Genomic DNA, 26,550 nt, shown 5'->3' with positions numbered 1-26,550 from the left:
CTGTGAAACCAAGATATAAAAAACAAATTCAGAAGTTTTAAAGCTGGAAGAAGCTCATAATGAACCATTTTTATATTAAATGCTGTTTATGCTTTACAGAAATTTTCAAACATCAAAAAAAAAAATCCATGAAGATATGTATGTTTTTGTTGTTGATGATGTTTTTGTGCATTTCTTCTCAAGAAAGGTCTTAACCCTGAGCAAGCAGAAGACTCAGAATCATGCACAAGATCAACTGAGGAAAACAGAGAAGTAATAGAAAACTGAAAACATTCGTGCACATTGCACAGCTTTATAAGGGTGTATCTGAAGAGACTACGAGCACCAACACAGTTCAGATATATTCGCATCTTGGGGCAAATCAGTTTATTTCATTAACTCCAGCTGCCAACATCAGCTGAGGATCTGGCCCTCCACATCTGTCCAAAGCTCCCAAGACAGCCTCTGACTGGAGCTCCTTCCACCTCCGCAGCAATTCCTTTTGTGATATTTCACCACATCTAGGCCAGGGAGAGCAGAAATACTGATTTAAAGAAAAAGGGGGGAAAATAAACCCTTCCCTGCATATTTGGAGCTTCAAAAGGACCTTGGAACAGAGGGTCTGCTTTGATTTGTAGAAGCTATGAAGTAAGGCTCTGCTATAAAGCGCTGTCAGGTGGTATTGCTACACCTTACACCGCTACAGGTGATTGCCGTGGCTTCATCTCTTTTCAAGATGACTGAATACCTGAAGGACTTCTTTGCCCCAGACAGAAATCTTACTGGGGAACTGGCATTAGGTACAAACTGCCATCTATATCCAGGACCCGCTTCTGTCAGATCAGAGGCATCATCCCAGACTTCAAAGAGAAGCCCTCTGTTTCCTAGAAAGTTAAAATAAAAGTGTTCTCAGTAGCAGCCAACAGAAATCCCAGAGCACATGCTAGAATCAGTGGTGTAAGGAAATAGGCCAGAAAAGAAAATTTCAATAATAAATTGGCTCTGTTTGTGGGTCTTTTTCGCAGTCCAAGGCAGCACAGAGATCTCACTTTAGGGAATTTGTTCTACCTTGAAATCTTCCACCAGAAAGAACAAAATTCTGCAGAGAGCAGGGCAGCCAACCAAGTTCATACGTCTGCTCCTGCAGGGAAAAGGTACTGGGATGACCCACGGTGAAAATGAGCTGAGCCTCATTTTATGCACAATAATTTCCTACTGCAGTGCTCCACTCAAGCAATGTCCCAAGGAGCCTCTGCAGTAGCTCTAGTTCAGCTATCCTTCCTCTAAATATTATCCATATTTTCTTCCCCTCATTTTGCACTGCACTACACACCAGGTTGACCTTTGTCCCACCATCACCCATTTGCAAGCTGTGAGCTGAGCTCTCCTCCGTGCCTTTCCTTGCTATAGGGTCATAGGATAGTTTGGGTTGGAAGGGGCCTTCAAATCTCATCCAGTGCCACCCCTGCCATGAGCAGGGACATCTTCACCAGCTCAGGTTGCTCAGAGCCCCGTCCAGCCTGGCCTGGGATGTCTCCAGGGATGGTTCATCCACCACCTCTCTGGCCAAACTGGGCCAGGCTCTCACCACCCTCAGTGGAAACAATTTCTTCCTCATGTCTGGCCTGAATCTTCCTCTTTTAGTTTAAAACCATCACCCCTTGTCCTATTGCAACAGTTCCTGCTAAAATGTCTGTCCCCATCTTTCTTATCAGCCCCTTTTAAGTACTGAAATGCAAAAATAAGGTCTCTCCAGAGCCTTCTCTTCTCCAGCTGAACAGCCCAACTCTCTCATCCTGTCCTCCCAGCAGAGCTGTTCCAGCCTCGGATCATTTCTGTGGCTCCTCTTCCCTATCAAGTCTGGGAGAAAATGGCGTGATGTAGAAGCAGACAGCATTTCGGAAAGCCTCGTTTCTTGATTGCATTAGTCACCAAATTATTTCTGTCCTCCATTCCCATGTGTATTTGCTTGTTTGGACTTTCAGATATTTGAATACTGTACCTGGTTGGGGGACATCAAGCCTCCTGCCCTTGCCAACAGGCTCAATGGTGCATCTGATTTGCTGGGGAGAGACGTGCTTGACTTTACAAGGGACACCTGGTGGTAAGAAAAGGAGACAAATGAGACTTGGAAACACAGCTGAGCTGTAGCATGAACCCATTTTGTTTCCAAAAGGTGTCAACACTTTGCTAAAAGCCTGGGCATGGACTGTTCAGGCGAGCAATATGGGTCATGCCCACAGTCAGAATAACTGGACCTTCCTGATGGTGAGTTCTACAGCTCCCACACTGGCATCCATCAACATCAGTTGGGTTCTGTGGTCAGGGCCATGATCACTGCATTGAAAAAAATAAAAAAGAAAAAAAAAAAAGAAATTGAATACATTTCTCCTCTTACCTGCAACAGTGACCTGCACCGGCTCCTCAAAGAAATCTCCTGTGACAGTGAGATCGGTGCCTCCTCCAAGACTCCCACTATCTGGGAACACAGAGGTTATCTCTACAGAGGAAGGAAAAGGGGAATCACAGAATCATTCTGGTTGGAAGAGTCCAACTATTAAACTCACAGTGGCACTAAACCATGTCCCTAAGAACCTCATCTACATGTGTTTTAAACCCCTCCAGAGATGGTGACTCAACCACTGCCCTGGGCAGCCTGTTCCAATGCCTGACAGCCCTTTCAGTGAAGAATATTTTTCCTAATATCGAATCTAAACCTCCCCTGGCATAACTCGAGGCCATTTCCTCTCATCTTATCACATACTACTGAAAACAAGCATTGGAAAGGTTAATCCCAGCCTTATTTCTGTCCAACCCAGCAGGGTGTTTCCACTGCTTCCAGCCCAAGCGGGCTCTTGTGAATGAAACAGGCATTGCACTGATCCTTCATGGGGTTTTTGGCAGCCACTGGGATCACACCAGGAATGAACACAGATAACCTTGTCTGACTCACTTCTTAATTTATCCAATAGGGTTAGATATTACTACACTTTCCAATCATCCCTTAGGCCTCAGGGTCAACTGGAGAGCACTGTACATCTGACGTCCAAGTGTCTGCATCATGACCACGAGAATCTTTTGGGATTCTATCTCTTTACAGTCATGCCCTTCCACACTGGATACCCATTTTTCTCTTTGATGACAGTAACTCAGATGTCCTAGTTTAAACACCCAATTGTACCTGTATAGTTCTGAAAAAAAAGACTAATAAAAAGATGTGGGAAGTTTGTCCAGATCTGCGTATTTTTCTTAATTTATCTGATGTTTAGACTTCACTTTTACGATACTGACTACTGTCAAGTGAAATACAATCTACTGGATAGATCTGGTAGATCTTGTGTCTGCAGGTGCTCTGCTAATAATCATCTCCACTCAGGGTTATTTCATTTTACTGTGCTTCAATTTGTAAATAAAATTTGACATAAAATTGCCCTTCTCTACAAAGTGGTTTGAATGCATAGATGAAAGAAGCTGTATGCTGTAAAAAATATGCAAAATGCAGTTGTGTATTGTCTATGTTCCATAAGGAACTAAAGCTTTCCTTACGTTAATTTCAGTCAACTTAATGGGAAAAGCTTGATGGGACCTTGCTGGGGACTTGTGCAGGTGAACTAAGTGGCCTTTCAGCTTTATGCAACCTTTGACTAAGGTTGAAGTCTGCTTGCCCATGACCATAACCTTGAGTGGATGCTCAAGATTTCATTGTCTGCTATCTACAGTGTAGCTGTAAATGTCACATAAAGTTTATTATTGTTAGTGTACATTAATATTATTTATATTTTTAACTAATGATGTGGTAACCTGTCATCCACCATTCATCCAAAACTCAGTTCTTGGAGTGGTTGTACATAATTTCCTCCTTGTAGCTGATGTGGGATCTGTGTCATCTTAAGGTCTGCATTTCTAAAATCTCAACCTTACCAAACACAGTGTGATTTAAGGGGGAAAGGTTCATCTACATGCAACATTTCCAGTCTACAACTGATTTGGCCAGAAAAGGAAAAAAAAAACATCACCCCAAAAGCTGCCACACCACTGTCCTCTGACTGCCTCAAGTTAGGCTGTCCAAAACAGAGTTCAAACATCTCCCTGTCTAAGAGGAGCACTAACTCACTGGGGCTGTAGGATATATCCCCTGGCAGCACAACCAGTCTTAGCATTCAAATCTAATTTTCCTGAAATTTTTGATCTGCAGATTTTTGTGTAGTCAAGCCCATAGCAGGAATGGCACACCCAAACTGAGGACACAACAGGATTATGTCCTTGAGAAGACCAACAGAGGAAAGACCATGCTGGGACTGCCAAGGGACCGTGCAGGAGTTGAGGTGAATCAGTGAAATACCTGAATGTGTTTGATACAAGAAAAGCTCCTGTTTGGCACTGATGAGCCAAGCATCTTTGTGTACTGCTGACCTGCAAGAGGTAGAAAACGTCTGAGATATCCTTGACCATTTAAGTAAGTAGAACTTATTTTTGCAGAGCTGGACACTCACTCTCCAGAGAAACAGTGAAACATTTGTACACGGACCAACAAGACCCTTCACCAACACACTGAAGCACTGATTCAAAAGACTCCATCATACAGCTAAAATTCTTTGTTAGAAGTACTGTCCCATTGTAAAGTACAGTTTTGACACTGTCAACACCCATTTTCACCTCATTTTTTGGCTAAATTTTTTCCCCATTTGGATGAAGAGTTAAAAGTGAGGTGCAAGGATTTTATTCACCTAGGATTAACAGACGACTTATGATTTGGGCACTGAAGCTATGGTCTTAAAACCCCAAAGCAGAGATGCTTTGGGGGAAGAACATTCCCTTATTCATTCCCAATCTGATGATCAACTTCTCAAGATAGCAAAACTTCATTTCTAAGCAATGAAACACAAGATTCAGTAAAACATCATACACTTGTCATGAAGCTGTGTCCCCACGCAAAACCATAGAAAAAGGAGAGAAAAAATACTTGTTTACTCACTTTCCTTTGTTAAACACCGAGAAGCTAACATTGTGGGACCCTGGAGGAGAGAAAATAAATATACTTTATGGCAGAAGTTTGGGGGGCTCCATGAAGAGTGCATCCAACCAAACCTTGTCCAAGTGTCCCATCTTGATTCTCCTCTTCCTTACAACAATGTAACTGTGTTGATTGTGGGAGAGTGCTCATGCAGGAACTGAATCCAATATCAGCTTAGGGAGCTTAGACCCTTAAATCATAGTCAGACACTGTACTATAGATAAGTGCAGTTATGTATCTGAACTTCCAAGCTGAATTTCAGAGGCAGGATTTGGTTGCCTGAGTGCTCTGTGTTGTCTTATACTCCATGGATCCTATCTGACTTCACTTGCCATGCTAGGAAGGTGTAGACATCCTTCAAGACCTCCTACACAGCTCTGGATACATCCCAGATGTCCTAAGACATCTCTATATTTCAAGCTATTGAATTGTGCCACCAGTGACTACGTGAGAACTAGACATTCAATTCTATTTTATGTATTTAACTCAGGTCAACTTTCCCAAGCAGGAAGCTTGCTGCTCAGACAAAGCCTCATAAAGAAATCAGAAGCTTCTTCGGAGTGCTGACAAGCAAGCAAAAATGAAAGAGATCCAACCTGCTACCAGAGGAACCATAAACAGAAGTGGGCACCTAATTTATTCCTCACTGATAACAGAGCAGTAAATGGGAAGGTCCATCACGTATAAGAAGAAATAGTTAAAATAACAAAGAAAAAAAAAAGTAAACTGCGCAAAAGCCCAAATGACATTCTTAGAGTCAGCAATGTTCACATCATCTCTGTCATGGTTTCTCTTGAGCACCACACTTCATTTTCTCCAAGGACGTGCAGAGGATGTGAATCACTGCAGTGCCTGCGTTGAACCGTGGTAAACCCTGACATGAAGCAGGTTTTGTGGGTTCAACCTTCAGCCAAATTCCTGACTGGAGATAGAGTGGGAATTTATGATGGACACCTTCTCTCTGTCCTCTAGACCTGCAGGAATAACAAATCCCCATGTTTTTTCCCCTCTCTTTTCACCAACCTATGTGATTTCCTTCCACCCGGCATTGCAGGGTCCCCCATCCATCCTCTGCCCAAATAGGGTAGCTGTGAAGAGACAAATGACTTCGCTAAGCCTTGTAAGCAAAAGGAGCAAAATACAGTGAGAATCATCTAACTAAAGATGTGGACTTACACATCTGAGCTAGTCTTTAGAAGTAAAAGAGAGAAACAGGTGAGGTAGGAGAGGAACAACCCATCTTCCCACTGACCATCAGGAGCTTAAGAGGAAGCCTACCAGCAACACCCAGCGCTCCAGGTCATTTCCTTTACCCTTGTTACCAGAGGTTTATCCTGTTGGTAACCTTAAGAACCCCCATTTGAAATAAGAGCTGAGGGAAGACAAGTCTGGGAACAGGGTGAGGGTGAATAGGACAACAAAAGTGTTTCCCCTCATCTTACTCCTCTGCATGTCCCTAATCTCAAAGAAGGAGCCAATAGCAATTAAACCAGATATGCTGGAATCACATCAAACTTCTGGAGCCATGGAACAAAGCAAGTCCCATCATCAGCTCGCATTTGCATAAAAGTACCCCTCCTGGGAGCTAGAAGGAATTTTACATTGCAATAAGAGGGTCTACTGAGGACCCCAGGAGTCTTAGCACTGACTTCTGTGGGAACAGGTTTTTCCCCTTATCCCCTGTAAAAGCAGCCTCCCTTTTCCAGGGCTCACAGACACTGTGTGAAGTGCAGCATTCATAAAAGAAAAGCTGGTGTGGAATCCATGGGTTTTTTCTATAATTCAACAGGGTGCAAGAGCCAGCATGCTAAAACATCTCCTGCAACTAATAGAAGACAAAGATATATTTATAACAGTAAATAAACAGTATTGGAGCCCAGGCACCAGAGCCTGACTGCTTGTGTTGCTGGATTTTTAGAGTTCTATTTGCCCAGTTTGGGCTAATCCACCTTTCAACTTAGAGTCTATATATGACTATGCATTGAGAGACAGTAACCCTCACCCACCCATCACAGACCATATGGTCAACTCCACATGGTCCCTCTCCATCTTAAGCCAAAGCAGAAAACTTCTTCAAAAGCCAAGTATTTCTTTAGTGCACAAGCTGCACTGACCCCTTGCATCAACACAAACCAAAGATAAGTCAAGAACTGACATTCTTCCAGCTCGCCTGTCAGCAAAAGAGCAGAGACTGGTCCATCCATCTCCTTCTGCCACAAGGACAGCTGGCCTAGGCAAAAAGTAAACAGGGAAGATGAAATACGATACAGCAAAGTTTCACTAATGAAATCCTATTCCTATTAAAATCAGCAGCCAATATTTTCAAATGGGACAGAAATTTCACCTCACTTGTGTCTAGCATTTATCAATGTCCTAGAAAATTAGACAAGCCCTTATCTCTTATCTTACCTTAAAGAAACAATATGGCAAGGGACAGCTTCCACTGAAGAGGAGGAATCAGGTGGGAACAATAAATTCACAGTAATTAGCACAATAAGCAAAGGTCGGCAATAATTCTTTGAGAATTAACAAACAACTAAGGAAAATATTCAATTAAAATATTCAATTAAAAATGTAGTGCAAATACTTTGTTATGATCCATGCTTCAGACTGTAGTTTTATGACCTTTTATTAAAAATTTGTTTGTTTTTTTTTTTAATACAGTACTGAGATGCCTTTCCTTTTAAGGCTGAATAGAAAAAAAAACAGCGCTGTAAAATGTTTGGTTCATCATCACTGGACCTTGCATCCCACACAAAGCATGGAAAAGTGTCCAAAACACACTTCAAAATATAAAATGGTTCTCCTTTTTGCTCCAAATCCTGAATCAGTATGACTAACTGACAGACTGCTCTGTCCAAGTCCAAGTCATTGCCTGGTGCATATTTAATAACACACCAAAAATGGGGAAATTATCCATGTGAAGCTACAATGTGAACCTGATTGGTATGTTAAAATTTTGAGGCCATTTCCTTTTTGGCAATAGTGCGTTTAAGCTGTAAATAAGTAATCTAGCAAGGGAGCATGCAGGCATGTCCAACCTGCAATCAGACAGAGCAGCCTTTCTTCCCACTGATCAAAGGTTTCACAGTTCCACTAGAAACAGGTAAAAGAATAATTAATATTGAACAAAAGATGCTAATGTGCATCTAGAGGGTGAAAAAGTAGGGCTGATAAGTGGATGCAACTGGCATGGCAGGAATCTGCACTGGACTTTCATTCATGCTAGCGGAGAATTTAGTAAATTTACAAGGGACGTTTCCATTGAGCCTGAGAAGTATTTAAGAAACATCTTGTGGTCAAATATCTGCCGCTGTGATTAGAATTTCTAACTACTGAGAATACACACCCTTCCTGGCTCCTGAAATGATCCTCAAAATGCCACACAGTAACTAGAGATTAATAGTTTACCTTTAAAATACTTATCTGGGCTTACTTCTTCACTGCCATTGACACAAGTGCAAGGAAATCATAATCCAGTAGTATCTGAGAATGCTTCCATACATGTGGAAATACATATGGTAGACGGCAGGTCAGCATTCACGCTCATTTTGGATTCACTGTTTTTGAAGTACTGCTGGCCTGAAGTAAATTTTTAAAATCTACCTGCTTTGCTTTGTTGCATGTAACCATAGGAGCAGCAGAAGATAAAAATCAAACCTTCCTTGAGAACAAGGGAGAACCAGAGAGGGATTAAAGCAGTGAACAACAGAGCCCTTTGTCTCAAAACGCTTCTGCTTTGTCTTTCAACTCACCAAAGCATCTGCTTCAAACTAATAGTTTTTCTAAAAATGCAAATGGAAGGGAAAATTTATTTAACTTTTAGATTCTGACATTATTTTAATTAGTTAAATTTTAATTTGCTAGCCAAAATAAGATCTACTGCAACCAGATGCAATTACAGTACAATTCACACTGAGCTGTGATTGACTGTGCTGCCAGTAAACAAACCAACTAGCTTAATGGACCAGTTGCAATTAGATTAACAAAGGTTGCTGGAGCCCAACTCATGGGATGCAATAAACCACAAAGGAAGTAAATGGCAATTCTGGGCCAACTGGTTGCAATTTATTGCTGTCAAGGAGGCTGATAGAAGAAACACCAGTTTACAGGGACAGGGGCAGATAGCAGCCAATATATAATTACCCATCAATATAATCCACGTGGAAGTCCAGGGTCTCATATCTTTCAGCAATTGTCTTCCCATGGATCTCTATTAAATTTCCTGTTTAAAAGGAAGCAGGAATTCAAGAGAGTCTCTTAGAAGCCGAGAATCTATATTTGCAAATTTTATCAGCTGAAAAAATAAGCTCTTGGTCTTTGCAAATTTTGCAGAGAGGTGCCCAACTGACTGCACTGACGGTCTCAGCTTCTACCATAGTTCAAGGTGACCTTGCACTTAATACTCTTTTCCCAAAACTACACTCGGAGATCAAACATTCAGCTAACACATAGAAACTTCCATACAGACACCCTAAAGCAAAGTATGAGAATCTGGAGCCCAACTGCACCTGAAAATAATTGGAAATGAGGGATGGACTTAGATTTAGGAGCATCTATGTGATCTAATCATCCAGGTAACTCTCTGCACTCTTGCAAGACCAAAATGTTTTTATTCATCTTGACTTTGGAAATCAGCATCTCAATTTTCTCTAAAGAAGCCTGCAAATACAAATAATAGAAATAGGGGGGGAAAAGTATTCCAGATGGCAATCAGCTGTTCAGACCAAAAACAGCAACTGTCTTCTCATGTAACTTTGATCCAAACCCATTAACCAAAAGACCTGTATGGCATTACAATATCATCACCTAATAGCTAATTCTTCTTAAGGCTATTACTAAAATAAATAAGGTCAGATGACTCAAAAGTTGAGCCTATTTAGACCTCCCATTTCTCCACCCAGGCAAAGTTGGGCTGCAGAAGCCAAGTACCAAATAGCCTGGCCACTGTGCATCACTCTTGTACCCAAAGCTGCAGACTCCCTCCCCTTGTGCAAACCCATTTTCCTGTTCAGCATGAGCTTGGACATTAAGTTCAGAAAGTGCCTATTTCAATCCCCAGCAAGACAGATCCCTCATAAGGAGAAAGACAGTATGGAACATCAAATAATAATTAAAGTAGGCTCCAGCTTAAAGAAAGGTCCCGTACCTGGGATGCCAGATGGTGGACTAATTTGGTAAACCACAGGTGTCTGTGCATCAGAAAACTGCAAAGAGGAATTTGTAGTTAAATGGCAGTCATTTTCGCAGCAGTCCAATGAGATCTGATTACGCATTGCTCACAACACAGTTGGCAACCACATTTCAGAGACTCACACTTCAGATATGATCTTTGAAGCAGAGAGTCCTGTTCTAAGAAGGGAGTAAGCACAAATATCCCCTTCTTGCCCCCTCGGCATTCAGAGTATGGCTTACTGTTATTTTTACATCTTCCGTGCCCATGTTGCCCACCTTGGTTTGAGTCGGTCCAGAAGACATGGTTTAATACGTTATAAATTTTCTAAGCCACGCTTTACCCAAAGTTGAGACCTCCATTTTATTTTCCATTATGGCACCGTTTTTCTTACCAATAGTGCACTATTAAAAACTATTGCTACATCACAGATAGCCTTTAGCAAGCTTGCTGGGTACCCTACAGCAATGCAGCAAAGAAAATGCTTGTATTGGCCCATATTAATGCAGTATGTTAGAGGTGTCTTTGGGAACGTGCTACCTTGGCCTCTGAGGTAACAGCAAGGAAATACTGGAAATCTGTTGTTGGGTACTACTTTTGAATTAAACAGAGGCCATAAAAAAAAGCAGAAAGATTGTCCTTTGAAACAAGGGTCTCGGAAGACAGAGTACAAACAGGGATCTTTTCCAAGTGAAGACAGGTCATTGTCAGCCTCCCAAAGTAGATGAGACAACACCCTCAGACACAAGGTGTGAATTTTGGGGTTATCCTGTGCAGGGACAGGAGTTGGACTCGATGATCCTTGTGGTTCCCTTCTAACTCAGGACATTCTATGATTCTATGACACAAGGATACCTGACCTGGCACATACTTTTGCTGTATTTTCCACAAGTAGAACAGCCCTTTTGCCCTTTTTCTCCAGTTAACTCTAAAATCTGTGAGACTTATTTTTTTTTAACCAAAATTGCTCTAGAATTTTTTTTGCCTAGGCTGACACCAGTCCTATTCAAATGCCATTATGTGTGGGAGCACTACTCATCTGTCAGGTGGCCAGATGCACACATGGTCCTCCACACGCTGTTGACTCATATGGAACCAGTATTTTCTGTAAATATCCCTGCCCCTCCCTGGAAGATGCCAAACCAAACAGGACAAATGGATGGCTTCAGCAGCTATAAAGTGCCTTATGTTCAAATTTAGTATCTGGATCCCAGGACTAAAGGAAATAAAAAGGCAGTGGAAACCCTTTGGAAGTGTTAAAAGAATTCCTGCTGTAGATGAGGAACTGTCTCCAATGCACTAAGTATTATCCAGTGCTGGGTAAGATGCACATCATCTTGTAACAAGCTGTTGTAGCTGAGACCATGTGGTCCAGTGTCATCTGGAATGTACCTGGACAGTCAATTAAAAATAGCTGGATATCTTGGGAAAATCTTGAGGGTGGTATAACACTGACCAGGTTGGCCAAGAGAGGTGGTGAATGAACCATCCCTGGAGACATCCCAGGCCAGGCTGGATGGGGCTCTGAGCAATCTGAGCTGGTGAAGATGTCCCTGCTCATGGCAGGGGTTGGATTAGATGAGCTTTGGAGGTCCCTTCCAACCCAAACCATTCTATGATTCTATGAAAGCCACAAGAAGTTATAGAAAGGGAATGTGGACTCTTGGACTATGGCTATATGAGTAAATGAAATAACTTGGAACCTGCCTTTGGAATCGCAGAATCATTTAGGTAGGAAATGACCTTTAAGATCATCGAGCCCAACCATATTCGGCCCAGGGAACAGTGTGGCTTATAGCCATTTAGGGAAATTCTTTCTCTACACCAAAAAGAAGATGGCCTGATCCACACTGTACAATGGGAGCAGACTTGCCATCACCCCAAACAGAAAAATCTGCACCAAGAAGCAGCAGGTAGGTGATCCCAGATAATGCTGGAGATCACACTCTGACCCTGCCTTGCCAACTAATATAGGCACAGCCTTACATTTCACAGGGAGACCTTGGAAAAACCACATCAGTTCTTTATTCCTCAGATACTTGCTCTAGAAATTAAGAGTAATGACATCGTCTTCCCCCATTGCAGAATTTGGCACTCTGGAAATGAAAATCATTATGTAAAAAGCAAGGGTCATATCAACAAAAGTATGGGCTTAAGGTGATATATAAAAGTACCTGTCTTGTTCAGATTTCGTAAAATCTGTCTCTCTGCTTCCTTAGGAGCTACAAATACATCCAAAAATCTGACCTGCCGTACTGCTAGCTGGCTAAATCCTGTTTCCATCTAAGCCATTAGCTGCTTGATTCCATTCATCCTACAGAAAATGTACTTTTTCCATGTGTTTCCATTGCCCAAATCACCCATTTCTCAGAGCATTCTGCACACATCACCTTCACCACCTTCTTTTCGACCCTTCTGCTGTCCTCACTTGCACTTGCAGATGCTTCTGTCAGCCCAATAAATAGCATAAGAAATTGGTTTCCTGAATCAAATCAAAGACAACGTTGCACATGTTGGGGTGTTTTTTCTGAGTTTTCCCTTGAACCCCATTCCCTTTCAAAGCTCAGTCTTTGCTTCTCTTCTCCTCATGGTCACATTAAAAATAAACAAGTAGCCACAGACTCTCCAGTGATGGCTACTTCTGAGAAGAAAAGGAACATCATGCCAGACACTGGGCTGAAAATGATGCAGAGAAAGAAGCCAAAAATGAAATAAAAGTTAAGGCCGCTAGCTGACACAAGTCTTCTGAGCTATTCAGACTTGTTGCTGCCTGCAGCAGGCTTTTTCAATCTAACGTGGAGGCAAAATTAATTTTTAATATGTGTAGCTCCCAGGTCCTAGTCCCAAAACAAAGAGGCACATTGTGTTTTATTTAGCTTGGAATGTGCCTCATTAACGGCATCCCCTGGTGATTTTTCATCAACTTTCTAAGCTAGCTGAACCACCCAACGACTCTTTGGCTTTAATGTGCAATTTACTGAAAACGCTTGGCTTTCTTGCTCGATATTCAAAGATAGAACTGAGGTGGGATGTGACTTCTGAACACACCAGGCATCATCCTGAAGTACACAGCCACAGTTAAGGATTCTTCTCTGAAAGCTATTCTGACGCCATGGTCATTATCTGGTCTCATACCACCATAGTCCAAAACCTCCTGAGACCACATGTTTTGACATAGAGTGACAAAGGGAAAACATTGGTCGAGTGGAGTAGTGAGCCTTTAAAATAATTGACAAACAGACATGAAATTACAAGTGAGGTCTGAGCTTTCCAGGTCTTGCTCATCTTAGGTGTGGAGAGCTGTCCTAGAACTGAATAGATGTCCTTTCCCAGAACCAGCTTTGCCCATGGCAGATGTCCTTGCCCATGGTTACCTCTCAGTGCCACCCTGCAGCTTGGACAGTAACACCAGAAGAAACCAGCATAGGATCTTCTGACACAACAGGATCTTCTGACAGTGTGGCTTAAGCGCAGAGACAGATTAACTTGCACCTACATTTTTGATTTGGAAAGATTTTTTTAGTCATCTAGTCTACCCAGTGCCAGAATGATGAGTACCTCCATGTACCTGGTTTTAAGAGGCAGAAGGAACATCCTAACTTATTGTCTTGACATGCTGTATGAGGGATAATATTTCAACATATTATCTGTGATATTAACTCTGAGTGTGACTCCCTTCAATACTTTGAAATTTTTATCACTGCTTCTATACTTGCTTGGTGGTTACCTTGAAAGTATAGTTTTCTTTCTCCACGTCAGTCAGGTTGTTAATTACATGTCCTCTAAAGATCACCTCCACATAGTACAAACCCTCCTGGGGTGAAGACCTAGGTGGAAGAAAATGTGTTGTATTATTTTTATACAGATTTGTTTTATGTTTTAGGAAACACGAGGTCCTTCACATGGCCTCCATTCTTAGCAGATCCACTGAGGCTTCAATGGAGCAAAGCAAATTTACACTGCGAACCCAAACTTTAGACATATGAACCCAAACTCTAAAACTGCAATTTAAAAGAATAATAGCAATAAGTTACAGTTAAGTGCAGAAAGTGATAGGACTACATCAGAACTCTATCCAAATTGTACATTAATGCAAAACACAGGCATGCTCATTAGTGTTCATTAATACTAATTAATAATTACTATTCATTAGTATTAAAATAACCCAGGGCTGCCTGGATTTACAGAGTATCTTGGTCCTGGTTTATAAGTTAATTCTTCATCCTTAATGCAGGCAGTTTCTCAGCACCGCATTCAGCAGAATCAACTCCCAGCTGAATCTTAGCAGCAAGAAGTGGAAAAGCCCCATTCAGGTCACTCTTACAGCCTCTTGTGACATCTCTATTCTTCCAATCAAATAATCTTTTTTAAAGTTATGACAGGGTGGTAAACAGGGAGCTTATATTGTCCAGCTGGTGCTTGAAACTGTATTTGTTTCCCGTTCTATCCATAACCTCCCTCCATTATCTTCGACAGGTCAAAGACACCAGAAGCTGGTAAAATCCCTCCCCAAGATTTTCTTGGGAGCTTTGCATCTAAGAATTAGACGCCTGCAAACCTTTGAGTATCTGAGTCTAGCCTCTCCAAGAAGTCTCACTCTGACTCTCATGCTAACTAGCCTAGTGCTTCATTAACTTGAAACAAAGATAAATGCAACACGACTTAGGAGGTGCTCAGGTGCAGACACAGTAGCAGTCATACAAATGCCTTAAACTCCCAAACTGCCCGCAACAACCCTGAAAGAAAATGAGGATCCTATCAGACAAATTACAAGGTCTCACCCACACTGTAGTCATGGATCATACCTTGTTCTGCATCTTATAGTGGATAAGTCAACATACACAGGAGAGACATCACATGGCAACCTGGGCAGATCTGGATTCACCAGGAACACCTCCAGCTGGGAGCGATGGGCCAGAAAGACATGTTCTCGCTGGTGAGAAGTTGAACCTAAGTAGCCAAAACCAACCAGAATTGCTCTGTGAGGACAGGATCACCCACACTCAGTCACACCTGATATGACCATTTTTGGATGTACAATCCAGATTCTCTTTAGGAGCAACACTTAGAACCTCTGATCAGGCTTTTAAAAATCATGTTTGCGTAGTTTTGTGTTAAAACCAAGTTCATCACACCATGCAACAGCATGGCTTTTTTGCCTCTAATACAATATTTGGTCTCTTCCACATATATTCTAGGCAGAGATTGACAGTTGTTGGGAGTTTTAATCACCTCAGGCATCTACATTAGAAAAAAAACCCATGCTTATAGATACTTAAAACAACTGCAAAATTAGAATCATTTCACACAGTTTTTGCAGTTGCTGATGTCTTGCGTAGTTTTGTTGATAAAGCCTCAAGTTGGCCGGTGCTGCAAGGTGGACCTGCTTAACCTATTTCTTCAGAGAAACCTGTCCAGAGGATCAAAGACTTCTAATCTTCAGAAAGTCAAGTGTTATTTGAACATAAACTTGCATGCTTAATTTTTCTAGTGTAATTAAATAAAACTGCAAACAAAGAAGGCTTGCAGACAACTCTCTTTTCGCTCACAATCTTCACAGGTGGTCCCCAGCCCACACATTCACTTTAAATGACATCAGTTTCTCAACTGTGCCTTTCTGGCTAGGAAGGCCAATGGTAACTGAGGTGGATTAGAAGGGGGTGGTCAGTAGGTCAGAGAGGTTCTCCTGCCCCTCTGCTCTGCCCTGGGGAGACCACACCTGGAATATTGTGTCCAGTTGTGGCCCCTCAGTTCCAGCAGGACAGGGAACTGCTGGAGAGAGTCCAGCGCAGCCACCAAGATGCTGAAGGGAGTGGAGCATCTCCCGTGTGAGGAAAGGCTGAGGGAGCTGGGGCTCTGGAGCTGGACAAGAGGAGACTGAGGGGTGACCTTATTAATATTTACAGATATATGAAGGGTGAATGTCAGGAGGATGGAGCCAGGCTCTTATCAGTGACAACCAGTGATAGGACAAGGAGTAATGGGTTCGAACTGGAACATGAGGTTCCATTTAAATTGTAGAAGAAACTTGTTCCCGGTGAGGATGGCAGAGCCTGGCCCAGGCTGCCCAGGGAGGTTGTGGAGTCTCCTTCTCTGCAGACATTCCAACCCGCCTGGACACCTTCCTGTGTAACCTCATCTGGGTGTTCCTGCTCCATGGGGGGATTGCACTGGATGAGCTTTCCAGGTTCCTTCCAACCTCTAACATTTATGTGATTCTGTGAATTTGCAGCAAGCTGCACATTTTCTCCTGGTCCAAGGAAGGTTTTTCCCCTTCTCCCAAGGCCTGGCTGTCTGCTTCCCCTCACCAAAAACAAAGATACTGATTGAACTCTGAGTTCCCAGCTGTGATTGTCTCTGCCTGCCACACACTGCTATTGGAGAAACATCTCCCTTGAAGACTTGAGCTTCCTTTCTCCTCTCCATTTCATCATCTCCATGGGAATGCACAATATACAGACAAGTAAGACTTAACACCATTCATCATAGTTATAAATGACTGAGTGTTGAAAGTTGAGCAGCTGAACTGAACCTACAGCTGGCTCAGAAACCACCTCTTCCTGGTGAATCAATATTCAGCATGACAGAAAATCAGGCCCAGCTTTGTACAGTTAGGTTTGGGTCTACCTGAGCATGGCATATCAATTTCTGTGATTTTTACACTGATCTCATGTTTATCATTAGTGTTTCTAAAGTTTCGGCATCACAAGACCTATGAACAAATGAGACTTTCAGCTTTTTTCAAAAAAAAACATAAAAACAACAACAAAAAAACAACAACAACAAAAACCAATGGCAATAACAACAAAAAAAGCAGTGGCAAGGAAGACATTTCTAGCCCCACATCTACAAAAATGAGGCAGAAATCTGACTTTTCTCGCTTAGAAAGAACTTAAAACCAAGCAATCATTAGTAATATCTTATGAAGTAATAATTTCAAGCCAATTTCACCAATTATGGGTGTCACAGCCCCTGTACCTGTTGCTTAGGGTTTGTTACTCAACCATGAATCTCAGAATGATTCTCTGTTATTTTGACATGTGCTTCAAAAGAGCTTAAAACTCACCATCCAGGGTAATGGTAATCCACGTTCCTCCAGCGACACTGCCCTCTCGGGGCTTAATGAGCAATCCTGTGGCTGTTACTGCAAAAACAACCCAGCAACATCTGGTTGAAGTGTAATGCAAACATCTAGAATATTTCATTCAGGATAAGACATAGTGGTCTGACCACTGTCTCTCCACTGATCCCACCCTTCATCTCATTTCTGATTTTTGGGCATCCAAATTAGTCATATCGATCATCCTTTTTAACCCCTACAACTGTCTCCCCCATTTATTAGTTCTGTTTCCCTCAAGATGGTTTTAATGCCTTCAAGGCTTGGTGAACAAGCTACAGTCTGAGTCCTTTGTCTTCCCCAAGAATCAAAATTAACACAATAAACCTCATGTTTATTCCTCCAGCTCTCCAAGAAATGTGCTTTCTCACTTTTACACACTGTCCACAAAATATATCTACTTCTGGCTCTGAGACAGCCTGTCCAGCTTCTTCTTGTTGAAGTTCTTATGAAAGAATCACAGGACTGGAAAGGAACTTCTGTTCCATGAAATTAAGTCACCTGTAACTCGCCATACAATGTCTTTCAGAAAAGTATCAAATTCTTAAGGTGATTTAGGATTTACTTTGGTTATCCTGATCCTCTGAAGCTAACAAGGATGAACCAATGTCTGTTTTTTTTGTTTGGTTGGTTTGGTTTTTTTTGTGTTTTTTTGTTGTTGTGGTGTTTGGTTAGGTTTTTTTTGGTAGACAAATATCAGAATTTTCAAGAAGTCCTTTTACAGTGATATCCAGTTTCCTGTTTAGCATTTCAGGAGATTTCCAACTTCTTGGCTGCACAAGAATACAATCTCATTGAACATCAGTATTGATCACTGAAGCCAAATATTGGACACACTTGCATCACAAGCCTTAATATCAACACACAAACAGCAACATGACTATCATCTAGTGAATTAAAACCAACAGGTGTGAGATAAACACAGATAGAACAGGAACAACTTACAACAAAATCAGAAATCTCCACTGGCTATGGAAATAATTTCATTAAGGGTAGACAGTGTCCAGTATGCTGCAGTAAATATACCATAATTTTCAACACCTTTTAGAGATGCTTCTCCATATCTCCCTCACAGTCTGTATCCAGCCCAACAGCACCGGATTTTGCTGGTGTTGTATGATCAGTGTGGTTGGAGACAACACTTCTCTGTCACTCACCTGCAAAGAATATCAGCTCAGCACTCAGAACAGTTGATTTCCAAGGGAACATCTTGAACTTTAGATGGGGATTTCACAAGAAACTGGCTCCAAGATCGTGGCTGCAGGCTATAGCACCTTCCCTGTAACTTTAAAACAAACCCTATTTGTATTATTTCTTCATATTGCAGAACTGTGGGGGCAGACAAGATGGACTGCAATGTGAAATCACAGAGAAAACACTGATTTACCTCTCACATGATATAAAGGATCGATATATTGAAAACCATAGTCTTTTTCCTCCCACCTAACAGATCTATATAGAACATATGCTCCTCCAAGCAAATCACTTTCCAGGCAAGCTCAGGGTGATCTTTCCCCAACTTGGATCATGTTTCAGGAGACTGACTCTGATTAAGGATTAGGCACAGACAAATTGGTGAAACCAATGGCAGGATTTACAGCTGACTGTGTTAAAATCTCCTAGTTCTGTCCTGCTTCATGTGAAATTGTTGTATTTATTACATTAAATCATGCTATAGTCATCTCCTGCTCTGAAAGCCAATGACTTGAGAACCTTTATGATGAGGAGAGACTGTGAGAGCTGGGGCTGTTCAGCCTGGAGAAGAGAAGCTGAGATGGGATCTCATAAATGTTTATAAATATCTCAAGGGTGGGTGTCAAGAGGATGGACCAAACTCTTTTCAGTGGTGCCCAACGACAGGATGAGGGGCAACGGGCACTATTGACTATTATGTTCTCTAGCCTTCCACAGCTAGCTCCACACTAGGAATGGCCCGTGCTGGCTCCTCAGGTGAGCTTAGGTATTGCTTGGAAGAGCACTGGTAGACTTGATCACAACAGTGCTAGGAATTGCACTAATAATTTAAGAATATAAACATTTTAGTCCTTGTAAGCTGTGAAGTTCCTTGGTTTTACTTGCTGTCATAGTCAGTCATACCTTTAAAAGGCTATGCCAGAAACCATTCTAACTTTTAAAAATATAAATCATTAAATTCTACTGCCTTCAGCCTGGGTTTTGTACTAGTATGGAAATAACCTAGCCACGTTTTAAATGACAAAGAACCTCAAATTCTCACCAGTGAACACAGAGAATTGGACACTTGCCCAGAAAATCCCTTGGTGGTTAACACTCAGCTCAGATCACAAAAGCCCCAGGCATAAAGATAAAATCAAATGGCAAAAAACTAATTTTGGATTGTTTTTATAGCAGGATCTAAAGGGCAAAATTCACAATCACTGTATGAGGCACTGTATAATCAATAATTCTCAAAGGAAGAGAAGAGCATGTAGAAGAGCAAAATGATGCAAAGTCAGACAGCCTTTTGCATCCCTGCTCCACCAGTGAGTTATGGAAAAAAGGACAACAGCAGATCTCAACTCTTTGAAGGCCCCATTCCTCCACAGGACAATGGTACCAAGAGCTCATACGTTTTTCCATGTAGTGGTCTGTCATGGAGGCACCCCGAGGTTAGTTTAAGGGACAACAGGGCCCGAAACAACTTTTATTAAACCGGCGAGAAACATGGTTTTAGCACTCCAAAGTGACTTAAATACAGGTTCAGATATCAGTTGAGGAAAAGTATTAAGGGGCAGCAACTAATACAACAGGCGGTCCACAGAGTGCATGCACACGGCTTCACCCAAAACAATGCCGGAGCCATCCTTGAGTCCCAGAGAAGTACACACTTGCCTAAACACGGTGTGGGATTATTTTTAAAGAGATATATGTACTCGTAGTGAGTACGGAAAGTGTGCACTCAAGATTGTGCGAGGGTAAATTTATAATACACTCGCAATCCTGCAAGGGTTAATTTACTTACACGTGCAAATGTGCACAGAATAATACACGTGCTTATGTGGAAGCACGGAAGGAAAATACACTCGCGATTGTGTGAGGAAATAATTTATACACGTGCTCGTATTGAGCACAGAAAGTTACGCGTGCATATGTGCACAGAAAGTACACGTGCAAATGTGCATGGAAGGAAAATACGCCCGCGATTATGCGAGGATTAATTTTACACGTGCTCATATTGAGCATGGAAAGTTACACGTGCATATGTGCACGAAAAGTATAAATATACTCGCAATCCTGCGAGAAGTTTTACTCACAGCCGTGGCGGCGAGGCAAGCGGAGTCCCCATCCCGGGGGGGCTCTCGGCAGCAGCATCTTGCTCATGCTCCAAGAGACCCGCGACAATGGGTGGAGTCTCAACGAGAATCCCGTTTTTATATTGGCTGATCAGATCTGACTGTAAGCATTCTAGAAGCTTCTCTGCACCCCCACACTGGCTGTGGATGCCCCTGAAGCCTCCAAACATCCCCCACACTGGCTGCAGGTGCCCAGCAGCTCAGTGGCTCCTTGGCACTCCCTTCTCCTAATGGCCCTGGCCAGGGGGCTCTGGGGCCAAACAAAAGAAGCTGTTAGCCTCAAGTAGCAGAGAGAGAGGGAGATGTGCCTACTTCTTCCATACTGAAGGAGGGAGGGGGAGAGAGGGGGGTTTGCATTCTGCCACATGGTCTTGCTTCGATGAACATACACTCTACACTGATTCAAACCCTCTTGTACATTGGTGAGTGCCTGTCAGGTCACCTGAGAAAGTCTGTCTATGGCACTGTCTGTTTTGTTGCCTTCTGAAAATGTCCATAAGACCCATCAAAATGAAGCCAATTGAGTTGATTAACAGCTATATTAATTAAAAGAACATATTCAAATAAAAAAAAAAAGGGGAAGGGGGCTGGTTCTTTGTTTGCTGTTGCTACAGTAGTTCAGAATACCTCATGCTTTAAGTAATTTTTAAAAGGATAGACACATGCAGAGAAATAACCTGCAGTCTATAGGCACAAAGTGCTCTTGAACACTGATTAGAAAATATGGTCAGCTTGTGTCCAAAGGTGCTGAATACTGTCGAGGCATTGTACGTTCCTTACTTGAGAGGAAAATGGAGGGAAAGGAACTTGTTTCTCTGTTCCTGCTTCTGTTTGGCCTTTGCGAGATAACACAGTAAGGAGTTTCAAGGCAACAGGTTGGAGAAGAAACCTTCTCCAAGTACTAAAGGACAACCAATACTGATCTGGTAACTGTGATATTTTTATAGCAATATATTGACTCATGGGAAAGGGAGGGAATGAATGGACGACAGAAATAAATGCTCAGGACTGGACAGCAAAGTATTTGGTGATAATGGTTGAAGAGGATGGAATCCAAATAAAGACAAATCCACACTTGTTACACAACCCAATACAAGCAGATATTTAGGGCAAAACAGTCGGTGCTGAAGACCCAACATCCACACTACAACCATTTACGGGTGTCACACACAGCAATAATTCTAGTCTAGTTCCAAGACTGAACGTCTGTTAGTGGCTTGAGTGTTGCTTCAAACATATTTTTGGTTAAATTTATCCAGAAGGATTGGCATCTGTTCACAGAGACTTAGGTTTGTGGAACAAGTCACCTTAACTGGAGAAGACTTGCTTCAAAAATGCGTTCCTGGTCTAAAAGGGACACTAAAGGAGATCCTGTGCAGCCTCTAAAGCACCTCTTCTTCCCCTAGGAATGGGGACTGTTTTGTAAGATTAGAGTGGAATGCAATGCATCCATAGTGGGTGTTAAAGAAAAGCAAACCCTATAGCAAAGCTGATGTTGTTTTTCATATCCTTCCTCCCCTACTGGTATTACCATAAATATGGTTTTAAGATTGTCCAAATGCCATACAACACAGTCATGAAATCTCAAACAAAAATGGCTCCTCAGAGCTGCTGGGTCAGAGCAGGGATGCACAGGGCTGCCCAGTGGAGTAAGTGTGAGTCAGCACCCTAGAAGAGACGCAACAGGAGAGCAACACTCTTAGAGGTGAGAACTGGGCAGAATATTCAGTTGCCATGTAACTACAGCAAACACTAGCCCCATAAAGCCAACTTCTAAACTTCTATTGCTCATTGTGTCACAAAACCTGCTATAACAACTCACCCTATATTTCTTGTACATTTCAACACAACTGCAGTTTGTAGAGGTCAGAGTCAAGAACCCTAATGCATGTAAACTTTGCATTTCAAAACAGGTGCATAAAAGATTATTTAGGTTTACATTTATTATTCTTATAAGGACTTTTTCCTGATGTTACTTACCTTATTAAATTTATTCTTCTTCTGTTCATCCAAGGAGCAAAGTGCAGACACTCTGGTACCAGCATAACTGCTCCATCCCTTTGACTATCTACCGCAATGTTCAGTTTGAGGTTGTGTAAGGCACCAGTTCAGTCCCTGCGTGGGTAACTGAGTCACCATGTGCTGAAACCCACCAGACTAGTTTCTCAAAAGGCTCAATACCTCTCACAGACAGCTCAGTGCTGTCCATTGGGCATGCTTAATTATTAACCTAAGCTACTTGCTGCTATTAACTGTTTTGTTCCAAGTCTTTAATGACGATAATGGAAGTAGCCTCTCATTATTCTTCCACTGGTATATGACTAGATCCTCCAACAGGAGGAGTATGAATTCATTTTATCCTCTATTTTTGCCCTAAAACATAAACAGAAAAACTGATGGAATGCTTTGCTGATACCCAATCCAGGACTGATTTTCACATCAAGTGGACTTCAAGTTTTCCTTGTATACTCTTAATTCATTTTTTTTCATGTCATTCCCAACGGTGTCTGCATTTGGTAGGAATTCTGCCCAAAGGGTGTTCAAACCTCCTACTACATTTCAAGTACCTACAGCTCTGCGGGTCTTTATACAATCAGTGGAGAAAAAGCATGCAGTGGACTTACACAGTGTTATCATTACCCCTGTGGAGAACCACATGCCCCTGCTGAGATCAGAGAAGACCCAACTCAGCCCACCTCAAGTCCTGAATAGCTGTGTGAACATTAACCCTACTCTGCACTCATCTGCTTCAAGCCCAGATGTTTTTTTGGTAGAGTCATCAGAAATACAATGGGCTGTTGAGCCCCTGCACTGGTGTGGATGCCTTCATGGAAGTTTCCACTGAAATTCAGAGGAAGCTCTCACCCAACATAGCTACAGTTTAATGAGTGACCATGCACCAGTCAAACAACAGCAGTATGTATGCACACTCTTACCTCATCCTCAAAGGGAGGTGAAACAGCCTTGCTTGATTTTCCTCAGCCTCAATTCATAGGCACAACAGCACAAAGTCACAGGCAGTCAACCTTTGGAGAAGTTCCAAAGTTCTGTCCAGCAGTGGAACCAGTTGTATTTGGTTTTGTTCTTAGACCAAGCCCCAGTGTCTCAACTGCATATAGCCAATGATTATAGGAACTCAATGAAAGTTAACCCTATCCTGCTCAGTAGTCTGCACTCAGTTTACTTATTAGCCAGAATTACATTGGAAAGACAGTCAAAAGAAAGAGTAAACTTGAGGGAATTCTCCAACAAAAAAATGTTGTCAAAGAAGGAACAGTTCAAAGATGATAATTTGGACACAATAGACAGATCCAGATGCTGGTAACAGGGTTCATCGTCATCCCCAAATGAGGGGATGGACCAGGTCTAGAAGCCAGGACTAGAAACGGGACTAAAGACCAGTGTTCCTACAGCATAGCTCAGGAGGGTAATGCAGGCTCAAAACTGAGGTTAAGTAGGGCTCCTGAACCCATGGGCAGGGCGTGGATGGGGTCCCAGGTGAGGCTGATCAGGGACATTAGGGCTTAGTGCTGCCCTTGGGTCCTGATATTTCTGCTCCCAACATACTCAGTCACTCAAACTCTCTAGATGAAAGTGGGCAAAAAAAATGAATTGTCATCTCTGACATTCTGCATTGCACATTGTGATCCAATCTTAATGAAATATTTTATATATAAATATAAAGTGTTGTATGTTTTATATATATATATACACACATTTATACATGAGGTTTGCAGCTCCAAAGGATTTGACTGCGATAAGTTTATTCTTTGCAAAAAGTGTCAGATTAGGTAAGAGACTCCATAGGGAACCATCCACCTGAATGAACCAAAACACAAAAAGTAAGGAAAGCTGGTGGAGAATATCATCCTTAATAATCAGAAACACAGGCCTGTAATTCAGATCAGGAGAGGAATAGTTGAGTCACACAGGGGTCTTGTTATATGAAGTGTAAATACTCTCCCATTACAAGCTGATGAACAGATTTAGGTATGATTACACACCAAGGAGGAAAGCAATACAGTTTGACGAATAAGTGCATATTTGTATATATGTGCAAGCAATTTTTTTCCTGCCAAAGGAAAGTTCTGCTGAAAAAACATCACCTCAGGCTACGTGGTTTTGTTTGTTTGCAGTTGTTCATTTGGAGGCTGCAGATTTTAGGCATATGAGTAGAAATATCCCTATGGACAGGCTCAGCATCGGGAATCTGAGAAATATCCCCAAGCTGCAACCAGAAAGGACATAGAGAAAAGCGGGAGGTGTGAGCAGCAGCTCTTCGTCACTAGGTGGAAGTATGGAGCCGTTGAAGACCCGTTCACCACTTGAAACACAACTGAAGAATATCCAAGGTGTTGCTGCTTTGTTTGACACAGGTCCAGGACCAGTTGCTGTTAACCCCCTGTGTTTGAGAGAAAGCCCCCAACCCAGCAGACAGAGCACAAGAAAATGAGATATGAGCCCTGTTCCCAGCTCTTTCACTCACTAATGCATGATGTGGACCAAACAGCTTCATCTTCAAGTCATCTGCATGTGCAATGGGGACTGCAGTGTGCTGCCTATGGGCCCTTTTTGCACGGCAGGTGCTTTTCAAGGGTAGCAGTATGTGAGACACTAAGTTTCCCCAGGACATGAGGAAGAATTTTTTTTACAATGAAACACAGGCCAAGGTTGGCTAGAGAGGTGGTAGATGAACCATCCCTGGAGACACCCCAGGCCAGGCTGGACTGGGCTCTGAGCAACCTGAGCTGGTGAAGATGTCCCTGCTCATAGCAGGGGTGGCACTGGGGGAGTTTTGAAGGTCCCTTCCAACCCAAACTATTCTGTGATTCTGTGACTTGCAGCATTTCTGGGATGGAAGAGCTTTGCGGGAGCCAAGTGAGGGCTCCCCTCGTACTCCTCCCAGACATCTCATGGCAGCCACCTCGTGAGAGGAATGCGGCAGGTGTTGAACACCACATGGCATCTCTCAGCTGAACAGCTGAGTGGGGGATAATCTGAGATAACCTGAGGTTCAGAAATTTTGTCTGCAACCACTTGGGAGGTCCTCTCCTCCCTTACAGACCTGCTGGTGCATGCACCACCTCATGCAAGGGGGCACCAGCCTTTCCTACCAGCTCCTCACTAAAGCCAGACCTCATCACGAGGGAATGATGTGGGAATGATGTTTGCACTCACAATTTCTGCACCCACACCTGTAAATAAAGCACAAAACACCTCAGAGGAACGTCAGCCTAGTGGGACTCATGCTTGGACCAGCAGCATCGTGTTTCTCTTGGACATGGCTGATGAAAAGCAGCTTCCCCTTCAATGTAAGGTAGGCCATGCTGGACACACAGTAGGAAAAAAACAACATGAAATTATTTGAACTCAGGGACTCAGTCGAGACATGGGTCTTGGAGAAAGGTCTGTGCTTTCTGGCTTAGCATCGTCTGCAGTTAGTGTCCTCTTCTAGCCCCTACCTATCACATTTGTCATGTCCCCAAGCCACATGCAAACAATGTGTGCCCACAAGGAGATGGGTTATCCGCTCACACCCTCAGCCTCCTGCCAAAATCAAATTGGGACTTCTGCAAATACTGAGGATCTGGAGTAAAGCTCCCAGGCCTGGAAAGTCTTGGAAGAAGATTTCAACATTGCCCACCAGCCAACCTGTGCCTCAAACTTTGTGGATACATCTGTGAGTGAAATAAAAGGATCAAGGGCCTGGGCATTGCATGTTCATGGATCACAAATTACAAACATGATCCTCTGCGTGGTTTTGGCCCAGACCAGCCCATGTTAGCCCAAACAATTCCCAGGCATGGGTCAGGAGTCAATATGGCTGGTGCTTGCTCCCAATGAACAGTGTGGATGCAGCAACTGATTTTTTGAGGCTGTTTCTGAGTTTAATGCATAGTCATGGCTGCAAAAGCAGGAAAGGGGCCTTGCAAGGTTGGTTTGCTAGTAGATGTGT

The 26,550-nt window shown here is 42.5% G+C and overlaps 1 protein-coding gene across 2 annotated transcripts in view; it reads right to left on the bottom strand.

Moving 5' to 3' along the window:
- The window catches only part of PKHD1 (PKHD1 ciliary IPT domain containing fibrocystin/polyductin), a 278,356-nt gene extending 254,360 nt beyond the window's left edge, over window positions 1–23,996 (bottom strand). Inside the window, exons 1-14 of one of the 2 annotated variants that reach the window (XM_065055657.1) lie at window positions 23,531–23,996; window positions 18,441–18,568; window positions 17,233–17,310; window positions 14,972–15,116; window positions 13,894–13,993; window positions 10,143–10,200; window positions 9,140–9,218; window positions 7,149–7,223; window positions 6,017–6,081; window positions 4,955–4,994; window positions 4,322–4,392; window positions 2,378–2,479; window positions 1,982–2,077; window positions 728–863 (exon numbers count right to left, since the gene is read on the bottom strand). In XM_065055657.1, coding sequence (XP_064911729.1) covers window positions 728–863; window positions 1,982–2,077; window positions 2,378–2,479; window positions 4,322–4,392; window positions 4,955–4,994; window positions 6,017–6,081; window positions 7,149–7,223; window positions 9,140–9,218; window positions 10,143–10,200; window positions 13,894–13,993; window positions 14,972–15,116; window positions 17,233–17,310; window positions 18,441–18,492 — 1,097 coding nt within the window. In that variant the 5' untranslated portion in view covers window positions 18,493–18,568; window positions 23,531–23,996. Of the gene's footprint in view, window positions 1–727; window positions 864–1,981; window positions 2,078–2,377; window positions 2,480–4,321; window positions 4,393–4,954; window positions 4,995–6,016; window positions 6,082–7,148; window positions 7,224–9,139; window positions 9,219–10,142; window positions 10,201–13,893; window positions 13,994–14,971; window positions 15,117–17,232; window positions 17,311–18,440; window positions 18,569–22,574; window positions 22,753–23,530 lie in introns of those variants that run through there. The other variant, XM_065055656.1, reaches the window with a different exon arrangement.
- Window positions 23,997–26,550: the final 2,554 nt, after the last annotated feature.

The sequence above is a fragment of the Columba livia genome, chromosome 3 (assembly GCF_036013475.1).
Source record: "Columba livia isolate bColLiv1 breed racing homer chromosome 3, bColLiv1.pat.W.v2, whole genome shotgun sequence".
NCBI classification, from domain to species: domain Eukaryota; kingdom Metazoa; phylum Chordata; class Aves; order Columbiformes; family Columbidae; genus Columba; species Columba livia.
The sequence above is the reverse complement of the archived record's forward strand: the minus strand, read 5'-3'. Positions and strand labels throughout refer to the sequence as shown.